The sequence below is a fragment of the Engystomops pustulosus genome, chromosome 4, assembly GCF_040894005.1.
Source record: "Engystomops pustulosus chromosome 4, aEngPut4.maternal, whole genome shotgun sequence".
NCBI lineage: Eukaryota > Metazoa > Chordata > Amphibia > Anura > Leptodactylidae > Engystomops > Engystomops pustulosus.
Window position 1 is genome coordinate 226,485,121 of NC_092414.1, and position 19,304 is coordinate 226,504,424.

A 19,304-nucleotide genomic window follows, 5' to 3' on the forward strand; every position below is an offset into this window, starting at 1 on the left:
AATTATGCTAATTAGCATGGGGTGCTCCAGCTACACCACCAGAGCAGGTGATGTAGCCGGAGCGGCGCTCATCCGAGACTGGATCGGGAAGACATAGGGACAATCACTTTTTTAGGGCTGTTTTTTCTGTCAGGGGAGAGAAGGGGGTGTAGGTCACCAATCCCTACACTGACTGAGTACACAAGACACTGGACCAAACACAGAGGGAGAGACACCTGATAACAGAGAGACAAGTGAAGTACAAGACATTGGTCAAATAACGATGCCGAGGTCGGATACACAGTATAGCAATAGGAGTGAAACCAGCAAGGTGTAATAGAACTGGTAGAGAGATAATGGACGCCGTCCCCAGCAGCTGACTGGACCGACCATCTATCACTCCACGATTGCTGGACAGAACTGAGCGTCAGAGGTAAAGTTCAATCCATCCCAATACAGAAGCGACCTCGGACACAGTTCACACCAAATACCAAGGGATATCGTGGCCTCCTAAGTCGTGGACAGAAGACGGCGCTGACACGGATGTTACTTCTCTGAATGGAGACCTTGGAGGCGCAGATCCTCCTGTAACTGTCAGAATATGGAGATTATCTGTGAGACGAGCATCATGGGACTTATTTTGCTCTAGATTTAATGCCTGATGCCTGATTCTTCATGAAGCTAAGGAGTCCACCATTTTACCTTCTAAACATTGTGTAGGAATACTGGACGCCGAAGATCTTCCAACAAAGCTCGGAGACGGCCATGGAATGTCTCCCGTCTCAGGATGTGACTCTTTCCTGCAGAGAGGGATTATACATCCCTGTATCTGCTCGGCCTGAAGTCCTACCACGGGGCCACGATTCTCGGATCATGAAAACATAAGAACTTCTGCTTCCTTCTGGTTGGTGGCCCAATTGTAAGAAATATGTGTCATCCCGTTTAACATGTCCACGAAACAAGACGCCACGTGCACCCCCTCCGGGATCAATTTTTATGGGTTTTATTGTGGATCTTCCTTCTTCTAAAGAAATGACCCCCATCCTGGTCCTGTGGACCGACTCACCCTAAGCCCAAACCAATCCCTACTGCTGAACAGACAGGAGAACAAAAGATTACGGAGATATTTGGGCTGAACCATTCCTGGCAATGAGGGGAAAGTCACACCAGGGGTTTGGAAAATTCTGTACAGCCGGAGGAATCCAAGATAAGGTGTGAGGTGTGTATGACGAGGTTCTGCAGCAGCTGGGGTGTGGATGATGAGGTTCTGCAGCAGCCGCAGTGTGTATGATGAGGTTCTGCAGCAGCCGCAGTGTGTATGATGAGGTTCTGCAGCAGCTGAGGTGTGTATGATGAGGTTCTGCAGCAGCCGGAGTGTGTATGATGAGGTTTTGCAGCTGCCCGGGTGTGTATTATGAGGTTCTGCAGCAGCTGAGGTGTGTAGGATGAGGTTCTGCAGCAGCCAGGATGTGTATGATGAGGTTCTGCAGCAGCCGGGGTGTGTATAATCAGGTTCTGCAGCAGCTGAGGTGTGGATGATGAGGTTCTGCAGCAGTTGGGGTGTGGATGATGAGGTTCTGCAGCAGCCGGGGTGTGTACGAAGAGGTTCTGCAGCTGCCGAGGTGTATATGATGAGGTTTTGCAGCAGCCGGGGTGTGTATGACGAGGTTCTGCAGCAGCTCAGGTGTGTATGACGAGGTTCTGCAGCAGCCGTGGTGTGTATGACGAGGTTCTGCAGCAGCCGTGGTGTGTATGACGAGGTTCTGCAGCAGCCGGGGTGTGTATGAAGAGTTCCTGCAGCTGCCGGGGTGTGTATGATGAGGTTCTGCAGCAGCCGGGGTGTGTATGATGAGGTTCTGCAGCAGCCAGGGTGTATATGATGAGGTTCTGCAGCAGCCGGAGTGTGTATGACGAGGTTCTGCAGCAGCCAGGGTGTGTATGACGAGGTTCTGCAGCAGCCAGGGTGTATATGATGAGGTTCTGCAGCAGCCAGGGTGTATATGATGAGGTTCTGCAGCAGCCGGAGTGTGTATGACGAGGTTCTGCAGCAGCCAGGGTGTGTATGACGAGGTTCTGCAGCAGCCAGGGTGTATATGATGAGGTTCTGCAGCAGCCAGGGTGTGTATGACGTGGTTCTGCAGCAGCTGAGGTGTGTATGATGAGGTTCTGCAGCATCTGGGGTGTGTATGATGAGGTTCTGCAGCATCTGGGGTGTGTATGACGAGGTTCTGCAGCAGCCGGGGTGTGTAAGGAGGTTCTGCAGCAGCCGGGGTGTGTATGATGAGGTTCTGCAGCAGCCGGGGTGTGTAAGGAGGTTCTGCAGCAGCCGGGGTGTATATGATGAGGTTCTGCAGCAGCCGGGGTGTGTATGATGAGGTTCTGCAGCAGCCGGGGTGTGTATGACGTGGTTCTGCAGCAGCTGGGGTGTGTATGATGAGGTTCTGCAGCAGCTGGGGTGTGTATGATGAGGTTCTGCAGCAGCCGGGGTGTGTATGACGTGGTTCTGCAGCAGCTGGGGTGTGTATGATGAGGTTCTGCAGCAGCTGGGGTGTGTATGATGAGGTTCTGCAGCAGCCGGGGTGTGTATGATGAGGTTCAACAGCAGCCGGAGTGTGTATTACGAGGTTCTGCAGCAGCTGAGGTGTGCAGGATGAGGTTCTGCAGCAGCCGGGGTGTGTATGATGAGGTTCTGCAGCAGCCGGGGTGTGTATGATGAGGTTCTGCAGCAGCCGGGGTGTGTATGATGAGGTTCTGCAGCAGCTGAGGTGTGTATGATGAGGTTCTACAGCAGCCGGGGTGTGTATGATGAGGTTCTGCAGCAGCCGGGGTGTGTATGATGAGGTTCTGCAGCAGCCGGGGTGTGTATGATGAGGTTCTGCAGCAGCTGGGGTGTGTATGATGAGGTTCTGCAGCAGCCGGGGTGTGTATGATGAGGTTCTGCAGCAGCTGAGGTGTGTATGACGAGGTTCTGCAGCAGCCGGGGTGTGTATGACGAGGTTCTGCAGCAGCCGGGGTGTGTATGACGAGGTTCTGCAGCAGCCGGAGTGTGTATGACGAGGTTCTGCAGCAGCCGGGGTGTGTATGATGAGGTTCAACAGCAGCCGGGGTGTGTATGATGAGGTTCTGCAGCAGCCGGGGTGTGTATGACGAGGTTCTGCAGCAGCTCAGGTTTGTATGACGAGGTTCTGCAGCAGCCGGGGTGTGTATGATGAGGTTCTGCAGCAGCCGGGGTGTGTATGATGAGGTTCAACAGCAGCCGGGGTGTGTATGACGAGGTTCTGCAGCAGCTGAGGTGTGTATGATGAGGTTCTGCAGCAGCCGGGGTGTGTATGACGAGGTTCTGCAGCAGCCGGGGTGTGTATGATCAGGTTCTGCAGCAGCCGGGGTGTGTATGATGAGGTTCTGCAGCAGCCGGAGTGTGTATGATGAGGTTCTGCAGCAGCCGGGGTGTGTATGATCAGGTTCTGCAGCAGCCGGGGTGTGTATGATGAGGTTCTGCAGCAGCCGGAGTGTGTATGATGAGGTTCTGCAGCAGCTGAGGTGTGCAGGATGAGGTTCTGCAGCAGCCGTGGTGTGTATGTTGAGGTTCTGCAGCAGCCGGGGTGTGTATGATGAGGTTCTGCAGCAGCTGTCTATTGGATAGATCCCTTGTTGCTCTGTATTATCTTATTTCCTGATGGATCTCTGCCAGTCTCAGCCGGATCCTCCGCCCATGGAGAGGGTTAACCCTTTATGGGGCGAGCAGGGCGGCTCCAGAGCAGACATCAGAATAACAACAAGATCTGCCGAGACGGGTGAGTGAGGGCCGGGAGGATGGGGGTTATTGTACTGCACCTCCTGGGGGTTGTTGTACTGCGCCTCCTGGGGGTTGTTGTACTGCGCCTCCTGGGGGTTGTTGTACTGCGCCTCCTGGGGGTTGTTGTACTGCGCCTCCTGGGGGTTGTTGTACTGCGCCTCCTGGGGGTTGTTGTACTGCGCCTCCTGGGGGTTGTTGTACTGCGCCTCCTGGGGGTTGTTGTACTGCGCCTCCTGGGGGTTGTTGTACTGCGCCTCCTGGGGGTTGTTGTACTGCGCCTCCTGGGGGTTGTTGTACTGCGCCTCCTGGGGGTTGTTGTACTGCGCCTCCTGGGGGTTGTTGTTCTGCACCTCCTGGGGGTTGTTGTACTGCACCTCCTGGGGGTTGTTGTACTGCACCTCCTGGGGGTTGTTGTACTGCACCTCCTGGGAGTTGTTGTTCTGCACCTCCTGGGGGTTGTTGTACTGCACCTCCTGGGAGTTGTTGTTCTGCACCTCCTGGGGGTTGTTGTTCTGCACCTCCTGGGGGTTGTTGTACTGCACCTCCTGGGGGTTGTTGTACTGCACCTCCTGGGGGTTGTTGTACTGCACCTCCTGGGGGTTGTTGTTCTGCACCTCCTGGGGGTTGTTGTACTGCACCTCCTGGGGGTTGTTGTACTGCACCTCCTGGGGGTTTTTATACTGCACCTCCTGGGGGTTGTTGTACTGCACCTCCTGGGGGTTGTTGTACTGCACCTCCTGGGGGTTGTTGTACTGCACCTCCTGGGGGTTGTTGTACTGCACCTCCTGGGGGTTGTTGTACTGCACCTCCTGGGGGTTGTTGTACTGCACCTCCTGGGGGTTGTTGTACTGCACCTCCTGGGGGTTGTTGTACTGCACCTCCTGGGGGTTGTTGTACTGCACCTCCTGGGAGTTATAACTCCTCCCATGACTATGTATAACTCCTCCTCCTACTCTGTATCACTTCATATAACTCCTCCCATCACTATAACGCCTCCCACCACTGACTATAACCCCACCCACCACTGACTATAGCTCCTCCCATTCCTCTGATTGTAGTCTTGTTCTCACCTGTGTTGGCTTCTGGTAATGACTCTTCTATTTCTTAGATACACCTGGATCTGGTGCCTCACGATGTCCTTCTCAGGTAACTATAACTTGTGTATAGACATCTACATGACCGTACATGACCTGTAGACCAAAAAGAAGTCCAGTCCGGGTCTAATATGGGAGAAAATATTGAAGATGTCTGCAACATAAAGGAGCCTGGAGATGACTGTATCATAGAAGAGCCTGAAGATCTGAAGATCATTGTCTCATGAAGGAACCTGGACATCTCAGTGTCACTTTGTGAAGTCCATCTCCTAGAAGTACCTGAAGATGTCTGTATAAAAAGGAGCCTGGAGGCGTCTATCTCGTGTGGGCGCCTGGAGGCGTCTATCTCGTGTGGGCGCCTGGAGGCGTCTATCTCGTGTGGGCGCCTGGAGGCGTCTATCTCGTGTGGGCGCCTGGAGGCGTCTATCTCGTGTGGGCGCCTGGAGGCGTCTATCTCGTGTGGGCGCCTGGAGGCGTCTATCTCGTGTGGGCGCCTGGAGGCGTCTATCTCGTGTGGGCGCCTGGAGGCGTCTATCTCGTGTGGGCGCCTGGAGGCGTCTATCTCGTGTGGGCGCCTGGAGGCGTCTATCTCGTGTGGGCGCCTGGAGGCGTCTATCTCGTGTGGGCGCCTGGAGGCGTCTATCTCGTGTGGGCGCCTGGAGGCGTCTATCTCGTGTGGGCGCCTGGAGGCGTCTATCTCGTGTGGGCGCCTGGAGGCGTCTATCTCGTGTGGGCGCCTGGAGGCGTCTATCTCGTGTGGGCGCCTGGAGGCGTCTATCTCGTGTGGGCGCCTGGAGGTGTCTATCTCGTGTTGGCGCCTGGAGGTGTCTATCTCGTGTGGGCGCCTGGAGGTGTCTATCTCGTGTGGGCGCCTGGAGGTGTCTATCTCGTGTGGGCGCCTGGAGGTGTCTATCTCGTGTGGGCGCCTGGAGGTGTCTATCTCGTGTGGGCGCCTGGAGGTGTCTATCTCGTGTGGGCGCCTGGAGGTGTCTATCTCGTGTGGGCGCCTGGAGGTGTCTATCTCGTGTGGGCGCCTGGAGGTGTCTATCTCGTGTGGGCGCCTGGAGGTGTCTATCTCGTGTGGGCGCCTGGAGATGTCTATCTCGTGTGGGCGCCTGGAGATGTCTATCTCGTGTGGGTGCCTGGAGGTGTCTATCTCGTGTGGGCGCCTAGCTGTTTATGTGGAGCCATGTAGAAGGTGTCTTAGATGGAAGGTTGCACTGGTCAGTCATACGTTGACAATAGTAGAAGGACTTGAATCTTCTCTGAGAATTTTATCCTATTGTTTCCAGAACGACTCACTTAGACTCTTCATTCTTTCCAGATACAACCCATAGCAAAGTCCCACAAGATGAGCCCCCAAGTTACAATCTTATTGCACCATACGCACCTCCAGTCACCGCCCCACCATCTGCCCCACCCATATCCGAAATAGACATTGCCACAGTGAAGGGTCTTCCCCCCGGCATGGAGCACCTCCTCCAGGTAAGACACTTTACATGGTATGTTCTAAGACTCAACTACTGATCCTGGGTCCATCATCTGTCCCATGTCCCAAAATGTCTCCTGTCCTGTCCTTGTATGTCCTTCACTCCACATCTGTCCTTCATGTTCTCAGTACTTCTCAGTTATGTTAGAGGAACATCTACAGGATCTATGACCCTCAGGTTGCACTTGTCTCCTCTGCAGGTCTCTGATGCTTACATGTCTGTCTCTTCTCCAGGTCTCTGAGCATTGCTCCTATTACTCTTACTTATTCATAGAGCGCAATAAATTCCATGGAACTGTATAATCAGTAAGGGGCTCACATACTTTACATTAAGACAAAAGCACCTGCAAGTACAAAGTACAAATCTATATGGAGGGGAGATGGAGACACGAGGTGAGGACACAATCTATATGGAGGATAGATGGAGACACGAGGTGAGGTCACAATCTATATGGAGGGTAGATGGAGACACGAGGTGAGGACACAATCTATATGGAGGGTAGATGGAGACACGAGGTGAGGACACAATCTATATGGAGGGGAGATGGAGACACGAGGTGAGGACACAATCTATATGGATTGTAGATGGAGACACGAGGTGAGGACACAATCTATATGGAGGGTAGATGGAGACACGAGGTGAGGACACAATCTATATGGAGGGTAGATGGAGACACGAGGTGAGGACACAATCTATATGGAGGGTAGATGGAGACACGAGGTGAGGACACAATCTATATGGAGGGTAGATGGAGACACGAGGTGAGGACACAATCTATATGGAGGGGAGATGGAGACACGAGGTGAGGACACAATCTATATGGAGGGGAGATGGAGACACGAGGTGAGGACACAATCTATATGGAGGGGAGATGGAGACACGAGGTGAGGACACAGTCTATATGGAGGGGAGATGGAGACACGAGGTGAGGACACAATCTATATGGAGGGTAGATGGAGACACGAGGTGAGGACACAATCTATATGGAGGGTAGATGGAGACACGAGGTGAGGACACAATCTATATGGAGGGGAGATGGAGACACGAGGTGAGGACACAATCTATATGGAGGGTAGATGGAGACACGAGGTGAGGACACAATCTATATGGAGGGTAGATGGAGACACGAGGTGAGGACACAATCTATATGGAGGGGAGATGGAGACACGAGGTGAGGACACAATCTATATGGAGGGTAGATGGAGACACGAGGTGAGGACACAATCTATATGGACGGGAGATGGAGACACGAGGTGAGGACACAATCTATATGGAGGAGAGATGGAGACACGAGGTGAGGACACAATCTATATGGAGGGGAGATGGAGACACGAGGTGAGGACACAATCTATATGGAGGGTAGATGGAGACACGAGGTGAGGACACAATCTATATGGAGGGGAGATGGAGACACGAGGTGAGGACACAATCTATATGGAGGGGAGATGGAGACACGAGGTGAGGACACAATCTATATGGAGGGGAAATGGAGACACGAGGTGAGGACACAATCTATATGGAGGGTAGATGGAGACACGAGGTGAGGACACAATCTATATGGAGGGGAGATGGAGAGAGGACGTGAGGACACAATCTATATGGGGGGTAGATGGAGACACGAGGTGAGGACACAATCTATATGGAGGGGAGGTGGAGACACGAGGTGAGGACACAATCTATATGGAGGGGAGATGGAGACACGAGGTGAGGACACAATCTATATGGAGGGGAGATGGAGACACGAGGTGAGGACACAATCTATATGGAGGGGAGGTGGAGACACGAGGTGAGGACACAATCTATATGGAGGGGAGGTGGAGACACGAGGTGAGGACACAATCTATATGGAGGGTAGATGGAAAGAGGAGGTGAGGACACAATCTATACGGAGGATAGATGGAGACACGAGGTGAGGACACATTCTATATGGAGGATAGATGGAGACACGAGGTGAGGACACAATCTATATGGAGGGTAGATGGAGACACGAGGTGAGGACACAATCTATATGGAGGGGAGGTGGAGACACGAGGTGAGGACACAATCTATATGGAGGGTAGATGGAAAGAGGAGGTGAGGACACAATCTATATGGAGGGTAGATGGAGACACGAGGTGAGGACACAATCTATATGGAGGGTAGATGGAGACACGAGGTGAGGACACAATCTATATGGAGGGGAGATGGAGACACGAGGTGAGGACACAATCTATATGGAGGGTAGATGGAGACACGAGGTGAGGACACAATCTATATGGAGGGGAGATGGAGACACGAGGTGAGGGCACAATCTATATGGAGGGGAGATGGAGACACGAGGTGAGGGCACAATCTATATGGAGGGTAGATGGAGACACGAGGTGAGGACACAATCTATATGGAGGGGAGATGGAGACACGAGGTGAGGGCACAATCTATATGGAGGGGAGATGGAGACACGAGGTGAGGGCACAATCTATATGGAGGGTAGATGGAGACACGAGGTGAGGACACAATCTATATGGAGGGGAGATGGAGACACGAGGTGAGGACACAATCTATATGGAGGGGAGATGGAGACACGAGGTGAGGGCACAATCTATATGGAGGGTAGATGGAGACACGAGGTGAGGACACAATCTATATGGAGGGGAGATGGAGACACGAGGTGAGGACACAATCTATATGGAGGGGAGATGGAGACACGAGGTGAGGACACAATCTATATGGAGGGGAGATGGAGACACGAGGTGAGGACACAATCTATATGGAGGGGAGATGGAGACACGAGGTGAGGACACAATCTATATGGAGGGGAGATGGAGACACGAGGTGAGGACACAATCTATATGGAGGGGAGATGGAGACACGAGGTGAGGACACAATCTATATGGAGGAGAGATGGAGACACGAGGTGAGGACACAATCTATATGGAGGGGAGATGGAGACACGAGGTGAGGACACAATCTATATGGAGGGTAGATGGAGACACGAGGTGAGGACACAATCTATATGGAGGGGAGATGGAGACACGAGGTGAGGACACAATCTATATGGAGGGGAGATGGAGACACGAGGTGAGGACACAATCTATATGGAGGGGAAATGGAGACACGAGGTGAGGACACAATCTATATGGAGGGTAGATGGAGACACGAGGTGAGGACACAATCTATATGGAGGGGAGATGGAGAGAGGACGTGAGGACACAATCTATATGGGGGGTAGATGGAGACACGAGGTGAGGACACAATCTATATGGAGGGGAGATGGGGACACGAGGTGAGGACACAATCTATATGGAGGGTAGATGGAGACACGAGGTGAGGACACAATCTATATGGAGGGGGGTAGATGGAAAGAGGAGGTGAGGACACAATCTATACGGAGGGTAGATAGAGACACGAGGTGAGGACACAATCTATATGGAGGGGAGATGGAGACACGAGGTGAGGACACAATCTATATGGAGGGGAGGTGGAGACACGAGGTGAGGACACAATCTATATGGAGGGTAGATGGAAAGAGGAGGTGAGGACACAATCTATACGGAGGATAGATGGAGACACGAGGTGAGGACACATTCTATATGGAGGATAGATGGAGACACGAGGTGAGGACACAATCTATATGGAGGGTAGATGGAGACACGAGGTGAGGACACAATCTATATGGAGGGGAGGTGGAGACACGAGGTGAGGACACAATCTATATGGAGGGTAGATGGAAAGAGGAGGTGAGGACACAATCTATACGGAGGGTAGATGGAGACACGAGGTGAGGACACAATCTATATGGAGGGTAGATGGAGACACGAGGTGAGGACACAATCTATATGGAGGGGAGATGGAGACACGAGGCGAGGACACAATCTATACGGAGGGGAGGTGGAGACACGAGGTGAGGACACAATCTATATGGAGGGTAGATGGAAAGAGGAGGTGAGGACACAATCTATACGGAGGGTAGATGGAGACACGAGGTGAGGACACAATCTATATGGAGGGTAGATGGAGACACGAGGTGAGGACACAATCTATATGGAGGGGTAGATGGAGACACGAGGTGAGGACACAATCTATATGGAGGGGTAGATGGAGACACGAGGTGAGGACACAATCTATATGGAGGGGAAATGGAGACACGAGGTGAGGACACAATCTATATGGAGGGGAGGTGGAGACACGAGGTGAGGACACAATCTATATGGAGGGTAGATGGAAAGAGGAGGTGAGGACACAATCTATACGGAGGGTAGATGGAGACACGAGGTGAGGACACAATCTATATGGAGGGGAGGTGGAGACACGAGGTGAGGACACAATCTATATGGAGGGTAGATGGAAAGAGGAGGTGAGGACACAATCTATACGGAGGGTAGATGGAGACACGAGGTGAGGACACAATCTATATGGAGGGTAGATGGAGACACGAGGTGAGGACACAATCTATATGGAGGGGTAGATGGAGACACGAGGTGAGGACACAATCTATATGGAGGGGTAGATGGAGACACGAGGTGAGGACACAATCTATATGGAGGGTAGATGAAGACACGAGGTGAGGACACAATCTATATGGAGGGTAGATGGAGACACGAGGTGAGGACACAATCTATATGGAGGGGAGATGGAGACACGAGGTGAGGACACAATCTATATGGAGGGGAGATGGAGACACGAGGTGAGGACACAATCTATATGGAGGGGAGATGGAGACACGAGGTGAGGGCACAATCTATATGGAGGGGAGATGGAGACACGAGGTGAGGACACAATCTATATGGAGGGGAGATGGAGACACGAGGTGAGGGCACAATCTATATGGAGGGGAGATGGAGACACGAGGTGAGGACACAATCTATATGGAGGGGAGGTGGAGACACGAGGTGAGGACACAATCTATATGGAGGGTAGATGGAAAGAGGAGGTGAGGACACAATCTATACGGAGGGTAGATGGAGACACGAGGTGAGGACACAATCTATATGGAGGGGAGATGGAGACACGAGGTGAGGACACAATCTATATGGAGGGTAGATGGAGACACGAGGTGAGGACACAATCTATATGGAGGGTAGATGGAGACACGAGGTAAGGACACAATCTATATGGAGGGTAGATGGAGACACGAGGTGAGGACACAATCTATATGGAGGGTAGATGGAGACACGAGGTGCGGACACAATCTATATGGAGGGTAGATGGAGACACGAGGTGAGGACACAATCTATATGGAGGGTAGATGGAGACACGAGGTAAGGACACAATCTATATGGAGGGTAGATGGAGACACGAGGTGAGGACACAATCTATATGGAGGGTAGATGGAGACACGAGGTAAGGACACAATCTATATGGAGGGTAGATGGAGACACGAGGTGAGGACACAATCTATATGGAGGGTAGATGGAGACACGAGGTGCGGACACAATCTATATGGAGGGTAGATGGAGACACGAGGTGAGGACACAATCTATATGGAGGGTAGATGGAGACACGAGGTGAGGACACAATCTATATGGAGGGTAGATGGAGACACGAGGTGAGGACACAATCTATATGGAGGGTAGATGGAGACACGAGGTGAGGACACAATCTATATGGAGGGGAGATGGAGACACGAGGTGAGGACACAATCTATATGGAGGGGAGATGGAGACACGAGGTGAGGACACAATCTATATGGAGGGTAGATGGAGACACGAGGTGAGGACACTATATGGAGGGGAGATGGAGACACGAGGTGAGGACACAATCTATATGGAGGGTAGATGGAGACACGAGGTGAGGACACAATCTATATGGAGGGGAGATGGAGACACGAGGTGAGGACACAATCTATATGGAGGGGAGATGGAGACACGAGGTGAGGACACAATCTATATGGAGGGGAGATGGAGACACGAGGTGAGGACACAATCTATATGGAGGGGAGATGGAGACACGAGGTGCGGACACAATCTATATGGAGGATAGATGGAGACACGAGGTGAGGACACAATCTATATGGAGGGGAGATGGAGACACGAGGTGAGGACACAATCTATATGGAGGTTAGATGGAGACACGAGGTGAGGACACAATCTATATGGAGGGTAGATGGAGACACGAGGTGAGGACACTATATGGAGGGTAGATGGAGACACGAGGTGAGGACACAATCTATATGGAGGGTAGATGGAGACACGAGGTGAGGACACTATATGGAGGGGAGATGGAGACACGAGGTGAGGACACAATCTATATGGAGGGTAGATGGAGACACGAGGTGAGGACACAATCTATATGGAGGGGAGATGGAGACACGAGGTGAGGACACAATCTATATGGAGGGTAGATGGAGACACGAGGTGAGGACACAATCTATATGGAGGGGAGATGGAGACACGAGGTGAGGACACAATCTATATGGAGGGGAGATGGAGACACGAGGTGAGGACACAATCTATATGGAGGGGAGATGGAGACACGAGGTGAGGTCACAATCTATATGGAGGGTAGATGGAGACACGAGGTGAGGACACAATCTATATGGAGGGGAGATAGAGACACGAGGTGAGGACACAATCTATATGGAGGGTAGATGGAGACACGAGGTGAGGACACAATCTATATGGAGGGGAGATGGAGACACGAGGTGAGGTCACAATCTATATGGAGGGTAGATGGAGACACGAGGTGAGGACACAATCTATATGGAGGGGAGATGGAGACACGAGGTGAGGACACAATCTATATGGAGGGTAGATGGAGACACGAGGTGAGGACACAATCTATATGGAGGGTAGATGGAGACACGAGGTGAGGACACAATCTATATGGAGGGGTAGATGGAGACACGACGTGAGGACACAATCTATATGGAGGGGGGTAGATGGAGACACGAGGTGAGGACACAATCTATATGGAGGGTAGATGGAGACACGAGGTGCGGACACAATCTATATGGAGGGGGGTAGATGGAGACACGAGGTGAGGACACAATCTATATGGGGGGTAGATGGAGACACGAGGTGAGGGCTCACAATCTATTTGGAGGGTAGATGGAGACACGAGGTGAGGGCTCACAATCTATATGGAGGGGAGATGGAGACACGAGGTGAGGACACAATCTATATGGAGGGGAGATGGAGACACGAGGTGAGGACACAATCTATACGGGGGATAGATGGAGACACGAGGTGAGGACACAATCTATATGGAGGGGAGATGGAGACACGAGGTGAGGACACAATCTATATGGAGGGGAGATGGAGACACAAGGTGAGGACACAATCTATAAGGGGGGTAGATGGAGACACGAGGGGAGGTCACAATCTATATGGAGGGGAGATGGAGACACGAGGTGAGGACACAATCTATATGGAGGGGAGATGGAGACACGAGGCCGGAATACACCGAGCTGGACCAGGTGAAGGTAAGTGTGCCCCGAGCGACACATTTTCGGTTTTTAAATGCGGCGGTTTTTCCGAATCCGTCGGGTTTTCGTTCGGCCACGCCCCCCGATTTCCGTCGCGTGCATGCCGGTGCCGATGCGCCACAATCCGATCGCGTGCACCAAAATCCTGGGGCAATTCAGGTACAATCGGCGCAAATCGGAAATATTCGGGTAACACGTCGGGAAAACACACATCGGGCCCTTAGTAAATGACCCCCATTGTGTGTTGCAGATCCTGAACATGTGGGTTTTCCAGTTACGTTTGAAGGTTTGCTCCTGTCTCTTCTGACTGTCTCTGATCACTGCTCCTGTCTCTTCTGACTGTCTCTGATCACTGCTCCCGTCTCTTCTGACTGTCTCTGATCACTGCTCCTGTCTCTTTTGACTGTCTCTGATCAATGCTCCTGTCTCTTCTGACTGTCTCTGATCAATGCTCCTGTCTCTTTTGACTGTCTCTGATCAATGCTCCTGTCTCTTCTGACTGTCTCTGATCAATGCTCCTGTCTCTTCTGACTGTCTCTGATCACTGCTCCTGTCTCTTCTGACTGTCTCTGATCACTGCTCCTGTCTCTTCTGACTGTCTCTGATCACTGCTCCTGTTTCTTCTGACCGTCTCTGATCACTGCTCCCGTCTCTTCTGACTGCCTCTGATCACTGCTCCTGTTTCTTCTGACTGTCTCTGATCACTGCTCCCGTCTCTTCTGACTGTCTCTGATCACTGCTCCTGTCTCTTCTGACTGTCTCTGATCACTGCTCCCATCTCTTCTGACTGTCTCTGATCACTGCTCCCGTCTCTTCTGACTGTCTCTGATCACTGCTCCCACCTCTTCTGACTGTCTCTGATCACTGCTCCCGTCTCTTCTGACTGTCTCTGATCACTGCTCCCGTCTCTTCTGACTGTCTCTGATCACTGCTCCCGTCTCTTCTGACTGTCTCTGATCACTGCTCCCGTCTCTTCTGACTGTCTCTGATCACTGCTCCCGTCTCTTCTGACTGTCTCTGATCACTGCTCCCGTCTCTTCTGACTGTCTCTGATCACTGCTCCTGTCTCTTCTGACTGTCTCTGATCACTGCTCCTGTCTCTTCTGACTGTCTCTGATCACTGCTCCTGTCTCTTCTGACTGTCTCTGATCACTGCTCCCGTCTCTTCTGACTGTCTCTGATCACTGCTCCTGTCTCTTCTGACTGTCTCTGATCACTGCTCCCGTCTCTTCTGACTGTCTCTGATCACTGCTCCCGTCTCTTCTGACTGTCTCTGATCACTGCTCCTGTCTCTTCTGACTGTCTCTGATCACTGCTCCTGTCTCTTCTGACTGTCTCTGATCACTGCTCCTGTCTCTTCTGACTGTCTCTTCCTTTGGAGGAATCGTTAATGATGGATTTTCTCTTTCAGATTAACCAGTTAACGGTCAGAGAGAAATGTAAGAAAACAGACATTCTATACAAAAATTCTGGGGGCCCCTGGGAAGGGGGGTGCACTTGTGTGCTGTGCAATAAGTCCATATTTGATTGTGGTGTAATGGTACAGACCCTGCTGTGCAGTGGGTAGGTGACCCAGTCTTTGATTTGTCTGGGCAGGGTAGACGAGACCCTAGGGTGCAGTGGGTAGGTGATCCGGTCTTTAATGTGCAGTGGTTGGGCAGTCTAGTCCCTAGGGTGCAGTGGGTAGGTGGTCCGGTCTGTGATGTGCAGTGTTTGGGTAGTCTGGTCCTTAGGGTGCAGTGGGTAGGTGGTCCGGCCTATGATGTGCAGTGGTTTGGTAGTCTAGTCCCTGGGGTGCAGTGGGTAGGTGGTCTGCTCTGTGATGTGCAGTGGTTGGGTAGTCTAGTCCCTAGGGTGCAGTGGGTAGGTGGTCCGGTCTGTGCAGTGGTTGGGTAGTCTAGTCCCTGGGGTGCAGTGGGTAGGTGGTCCGCTCTGTGATGTGCAGTGTTTGGGTAGTCTAATCCTTAGGGTGCAGTGGTAGGTGGTCCGGTCTGTGATGTGCAGTGGTTGGGTAGTCTAGTTCCTAGGGTGCAGTGGGTAGGTGGTCCGGTCTGTGATGGGGAGTGGTTGGGTAGTCTGGTCCCTAGGGTGCAGTGGGTAGGTGGTCCGGTCTGTGATGGGGAGTGGTTGGGTAGTCTGGTCCTTAGGGTGCAGTGGGTAGGTGGTCCGCTCTGTGATGTGCAGTGTTTGGGTAGTCTAATCCTTAGGGTGCAGTGGGTAGGTGGTCCGGTCTGTGATGTGCAGTGGTTGGGTAGTCTAGTTCCTAGGGTGCAGTGGGTAGGTGGTCCGGTCTGTGATGGGGAGTGGTTGGGTAGTCTGGTCCCTAGGGTGCAGTGGGTAGGTGGTCCGGTCTGTGATGGGGAGTGGTTGGGTAGTCTGGTCCTTAGGGTGCAGTGGGTAGGTGGTCCGGTCTGTGATGTGCAGTGGTTGGGTAGTCTAGTCCTTAGGGTGCAGTGGGTAGGTGGTCCGGTCTGTGATGGGGAGTGGTTGGGTAGTCTAGTCCCTAGGGTGGGTAGGTGTGTAACTTTGCCCTCTGTATCCTCCCACCAGTCCGGGTGTCTCAGGGCCTGAACTCCTCCTACGATGTGCTGAATCACCTTGGTCAGAGACTATTCCAGGCAGAGCAGAGCGTCGTGTGCTGTGGACCTCCCTACGATGTGAAGTTTAGTGACAACAGCGGCAATGAGGTTCTGCAGCTGCTGGAGAACTGCAGCTGCACCTGTACCCGGCAGGTAAGTGTTATGTGGTGCCTCATGGCCAGAACCAGGGTTATCCTACAGCCATAACCCCGCCCCCTGGGGTACCCACACATTATAAAACCACAACACTGGGGTCCCGTCGTTCTCCTCTCTCCTCCGGGTCCCGCTCCCGTCGCCCTCCTCTCTCCTCCGGGTCCCGCTCCCGTCGCCCTCCTCTCTCCTCCGGGTCCCGCTCCCGTCGCCCTCCTCTCTCCTCCGGGTCCCGCTCCCGTCGCCCTCCTCTCTCCTCCGGGTCCCGCTCCCGTCGCCCTCCTCTCTCCTCCGGGTCCCGCTCCCGTCGCCCTCCTCTCTCCTCCGGGTCCCGCTCCCGTCGCCCTCCTCTCCCCTCCGGGTCCCGCTCCCGTCGCCCTCCTCTCCCCTCCGGGTCCCGCTCCCGTCGCCCTCCTCTCCCCTCCGGGTCCCGCTCCCGTCGCCCTCCTCTCTCCTCCGGGTCCGGCTCCCGTCGCCCTTCTCTCCGGGTCCGGCTCCCGTCGCCCTTCTCTCCGGGTCCGGCTCCCGTCGCCCTTCTCTCCGGGTCCGGCTCCCGTCGCCCTTCTCTCCGGGTCCGGCTCCCGTCGCCCTTCTCTCCGGGTCCGGCTCCCTGCTCCCTTCTTTCTAGGTTCGGGTCCCGTCGCCCTTCTTTCTAGGTTCGGGTCCCGTCGCCCTTCTCTCTAGGTTCGGGTCCCGTCGCCCTTCTCTCTAGGTTCGGGTCCCGTCGCCCTTCTCTCTAGGTTCGGGTCCCGTCGTCCTTCTCTCTAGGTTCGGGTCCCGTCGCCCTTCTCTCTTCTCTAGGTCCGGCTCCTGTTGCCCTTCTCTCTAGGTTCGGGTCCTGTCGCCCTTCTCTCTTCTCTAGGTTCGGGTCCTGTCTCTCTTCTCTAGGTTCGGGTCCTGTCGCCCTTCTCTCTTCTCTAGGTCCGGCTCCCGTCGCCCTTCTCTCTTCTCTAGGTCCGGCTCCCGTCGCCCTTCTCTCTTCTCTAGGTCCGGCTCCCGTCGCCCTTCTCTCTTCTCTAGGTCCGGCTCCCGTCGCCCTTCTCTCTGGGTCCGGCTCCCGTCGCCCTTCTCTCTGGGTCCGGCTCCCGTCGCCCTTCTCTCTGGGTCCGGCTCCCGTCGCCCTTCTCTCTGGGTCCGGCTCCCGTCGCCCTTCTCTCTGGGTCCGGCTCCCGTCGCCCTTCTCTCTGGGTCCGGCTCCCGTCGCCCTTCTCTCTGGGTCCGGCTCCCGTCGCCCTTCTCTCTGGGTCCGGCTCCCGTCGCCCTTCTCTCTGGGTCCGGCTCCCGTCGCCCTTCTCTCTGGGTCCGGCTCCCGTCGCCCTTCTCTCTTCTCTAGGTTTGGGTCCTGTCACTTTCTTCTCTCTTATGCCCCCCTCATCTTCCTCTTTCAGATACAGGTGCATTGCCCCCTGGGGTGTCCCGTTGGATTTGTCAAGCTTCATTGGAACTCTATGGTCACCCATCTGTCAGTCATGAACGCCTCCCAGGAGGTGATGCTCCTCATCGTGGGCCCCAGCCTGCAGACCAGTATCTTCGGCAACTCCACCTTTGAGGTGAATAAATCGTATTGAATTGTTGTATTTACTCAGCAGAGCGAAAAGGAGCTGCCCATTAGAAGCTGAACTTTCCCTCCCACTGCAGGGTGATTGCACCTGCCCCTCCCCTTTGCAGGGTGATTGCACCTGCCCAGCCCCCTGCTGGTTGGTTGCACCTGCTGGGTGACTGTCCCTGCTCAGAGATTGCAACGGCCCCTTCCCCTGCAGGGTGATTGCACCTGCCCTCCTCCTGCTGGTTGGTTGCACCTGCTGGGTGACTGTCCCTGCTCGGAGATTGCACCTGCGCTTCCCCCTGCAGGGTGATTGCACCGGCCCCTCCCCCTTGCAGGGTGATTGCACCGCTCCTCCCCTTGCAGGGTGATTGCACCGGCCCCTCCCCCTTGCAGGGTGATTGCACCGGCCCCTCCCCCTTGCAGGGTGATTGCACCTGCCCCTCCCCTTGCAGGGTGGCTGTGGGTGAGCAGTGTTCTCTCGTGTCTCTCAGGTGAAGTCTCGGGATGAGCAGCATGTTGTGGGGATGATCAGGACGGAGAGCGATCAGCTCCTGGTCTCCTTCCCTCTGGACCTGGAGGTGCTGATGAAGGCCGCCTTGCTGGGCGCCTCCCTGTATCTGGTGAGTAGAGGGGGGGCCCCCTGTGATGTGATGTCTGAGGGTGACGTCGGCTGCACCCCATGAATGAGCGCAGTGTTCTACAAAGGTCATCAGCGAGGAGACATCAGAGAATGACCGGCCAAGGGGGAAGAACAGCGCAGTCATATACAGGGGTAAAAACCAACAAAAAATTGCGTGGGTGCTGCACCTTCTCTCTTATGAGCCGTCCTTAGCGGTCCTAGATGGATCCAGCAAACATCCACTATTCAATAATCCAGTAGAAGAAACTCTTTTGTGACCGGAGCTCAAAAACGAAAAAGCCGATCCATGCAGGTTTCCTCCTTATCTGTGCACCAAACACAAGGATCAGGGATAAGTCACCATTCAGGCCAGAAACCGTCTAGTCCCAGTCTCCTCCACTCACTGCCATATAAGAGACATATCCAGACATAGTGTAGACAGTTTCAAACTTTTAAAACTTTTATTTCCAGTTCTACTCACATATGTAGATAAAAAATGCGCATATCACAAATAACTCCACGAGGACGCAATCCTTGCCCCACCAGGGTTTCGCCTCTGTGCTTCTTCCGGGGCATCTTATATACAGTGAGTAGAGGAGACTGGGACTAGACGGTTTCTGGTCTGAATGGTGACTTATCCCTGAAAGTG

The 19,304-nt window shown here is 53.6% G+C and overlaps 1 protein-coding gene across 2 annotated transcripts; it reads left to right on the top strand.

Moving 5' to 3' along the window:
* Nucleotides 1–3,647: 3,647 nt before the first annotated feature.
* Nucleotides 3,648–18,734, top strand: LOC140128403 (phospholipid scramblase 2-like). 2 transcript variants are annotated; one of them, XM_072150098.1, is made up of 8 exons: nucleotides 3,648–3,773; nucleotides 4,884–4,921; nucleotides 6,194–6,354; nucleotides 14,012–14,047; nucleotides 15,173–15,200; nucleotides 16,312–16,493; nucleotides 17,879–18,040; nucleotides 18,528–18,734. In XM_072150098.1, the coding sequence occupies exons 1-8, from the start codon at nucleotides 3,712–3,714 to the stop codon at nucleotides 18,717–18,719; spliced, it is 861 nt and encodes a 286-aa protein (XP_072006199.1). In that variant the 5' UTR covers nucleotides 3,648–3,711; the 3' UTR covers nucleotides 18,720–18,734. The 2 variants fall into 2 exon arrangements, with proteins under 2 accessions (XP_072006199.1, XP_072006200.1); XM_072150099.1 differs by lacking the exon at nucleotides 14,012–14,047 and having other exon boundaries at nucleotides 3,650–3,773.
* The last annotated feature ends 570 nt before the right edge of the window (nucleotides 18,735–19,304 follow it).

Bases quoted from the DNA above. Each gene is read 5' to 3' on its own strand.
- LOC140128403 (XM_072150098.1), top strand. From the start codon at position 3,712: ATGGGGCGAGCAGGGCGGCTCCAGAGCAGACATCAGAATAACAACAAG. The intron at 3,774-4,883 runs GTGAGTGAGGGC...TCTATTTCTTAG, and splicing joins AACAAGATCTGCCGAGACGG to ATACACCTGGATCTGGTGCC. The intron at 15,201-16,311 runs GTAAGAAAACAG...TCCTCCCACCAG, and splicing joins GTTAACGGTCAGAGAGAAAT to TCCGGGTGTCTCAGGGCCTG.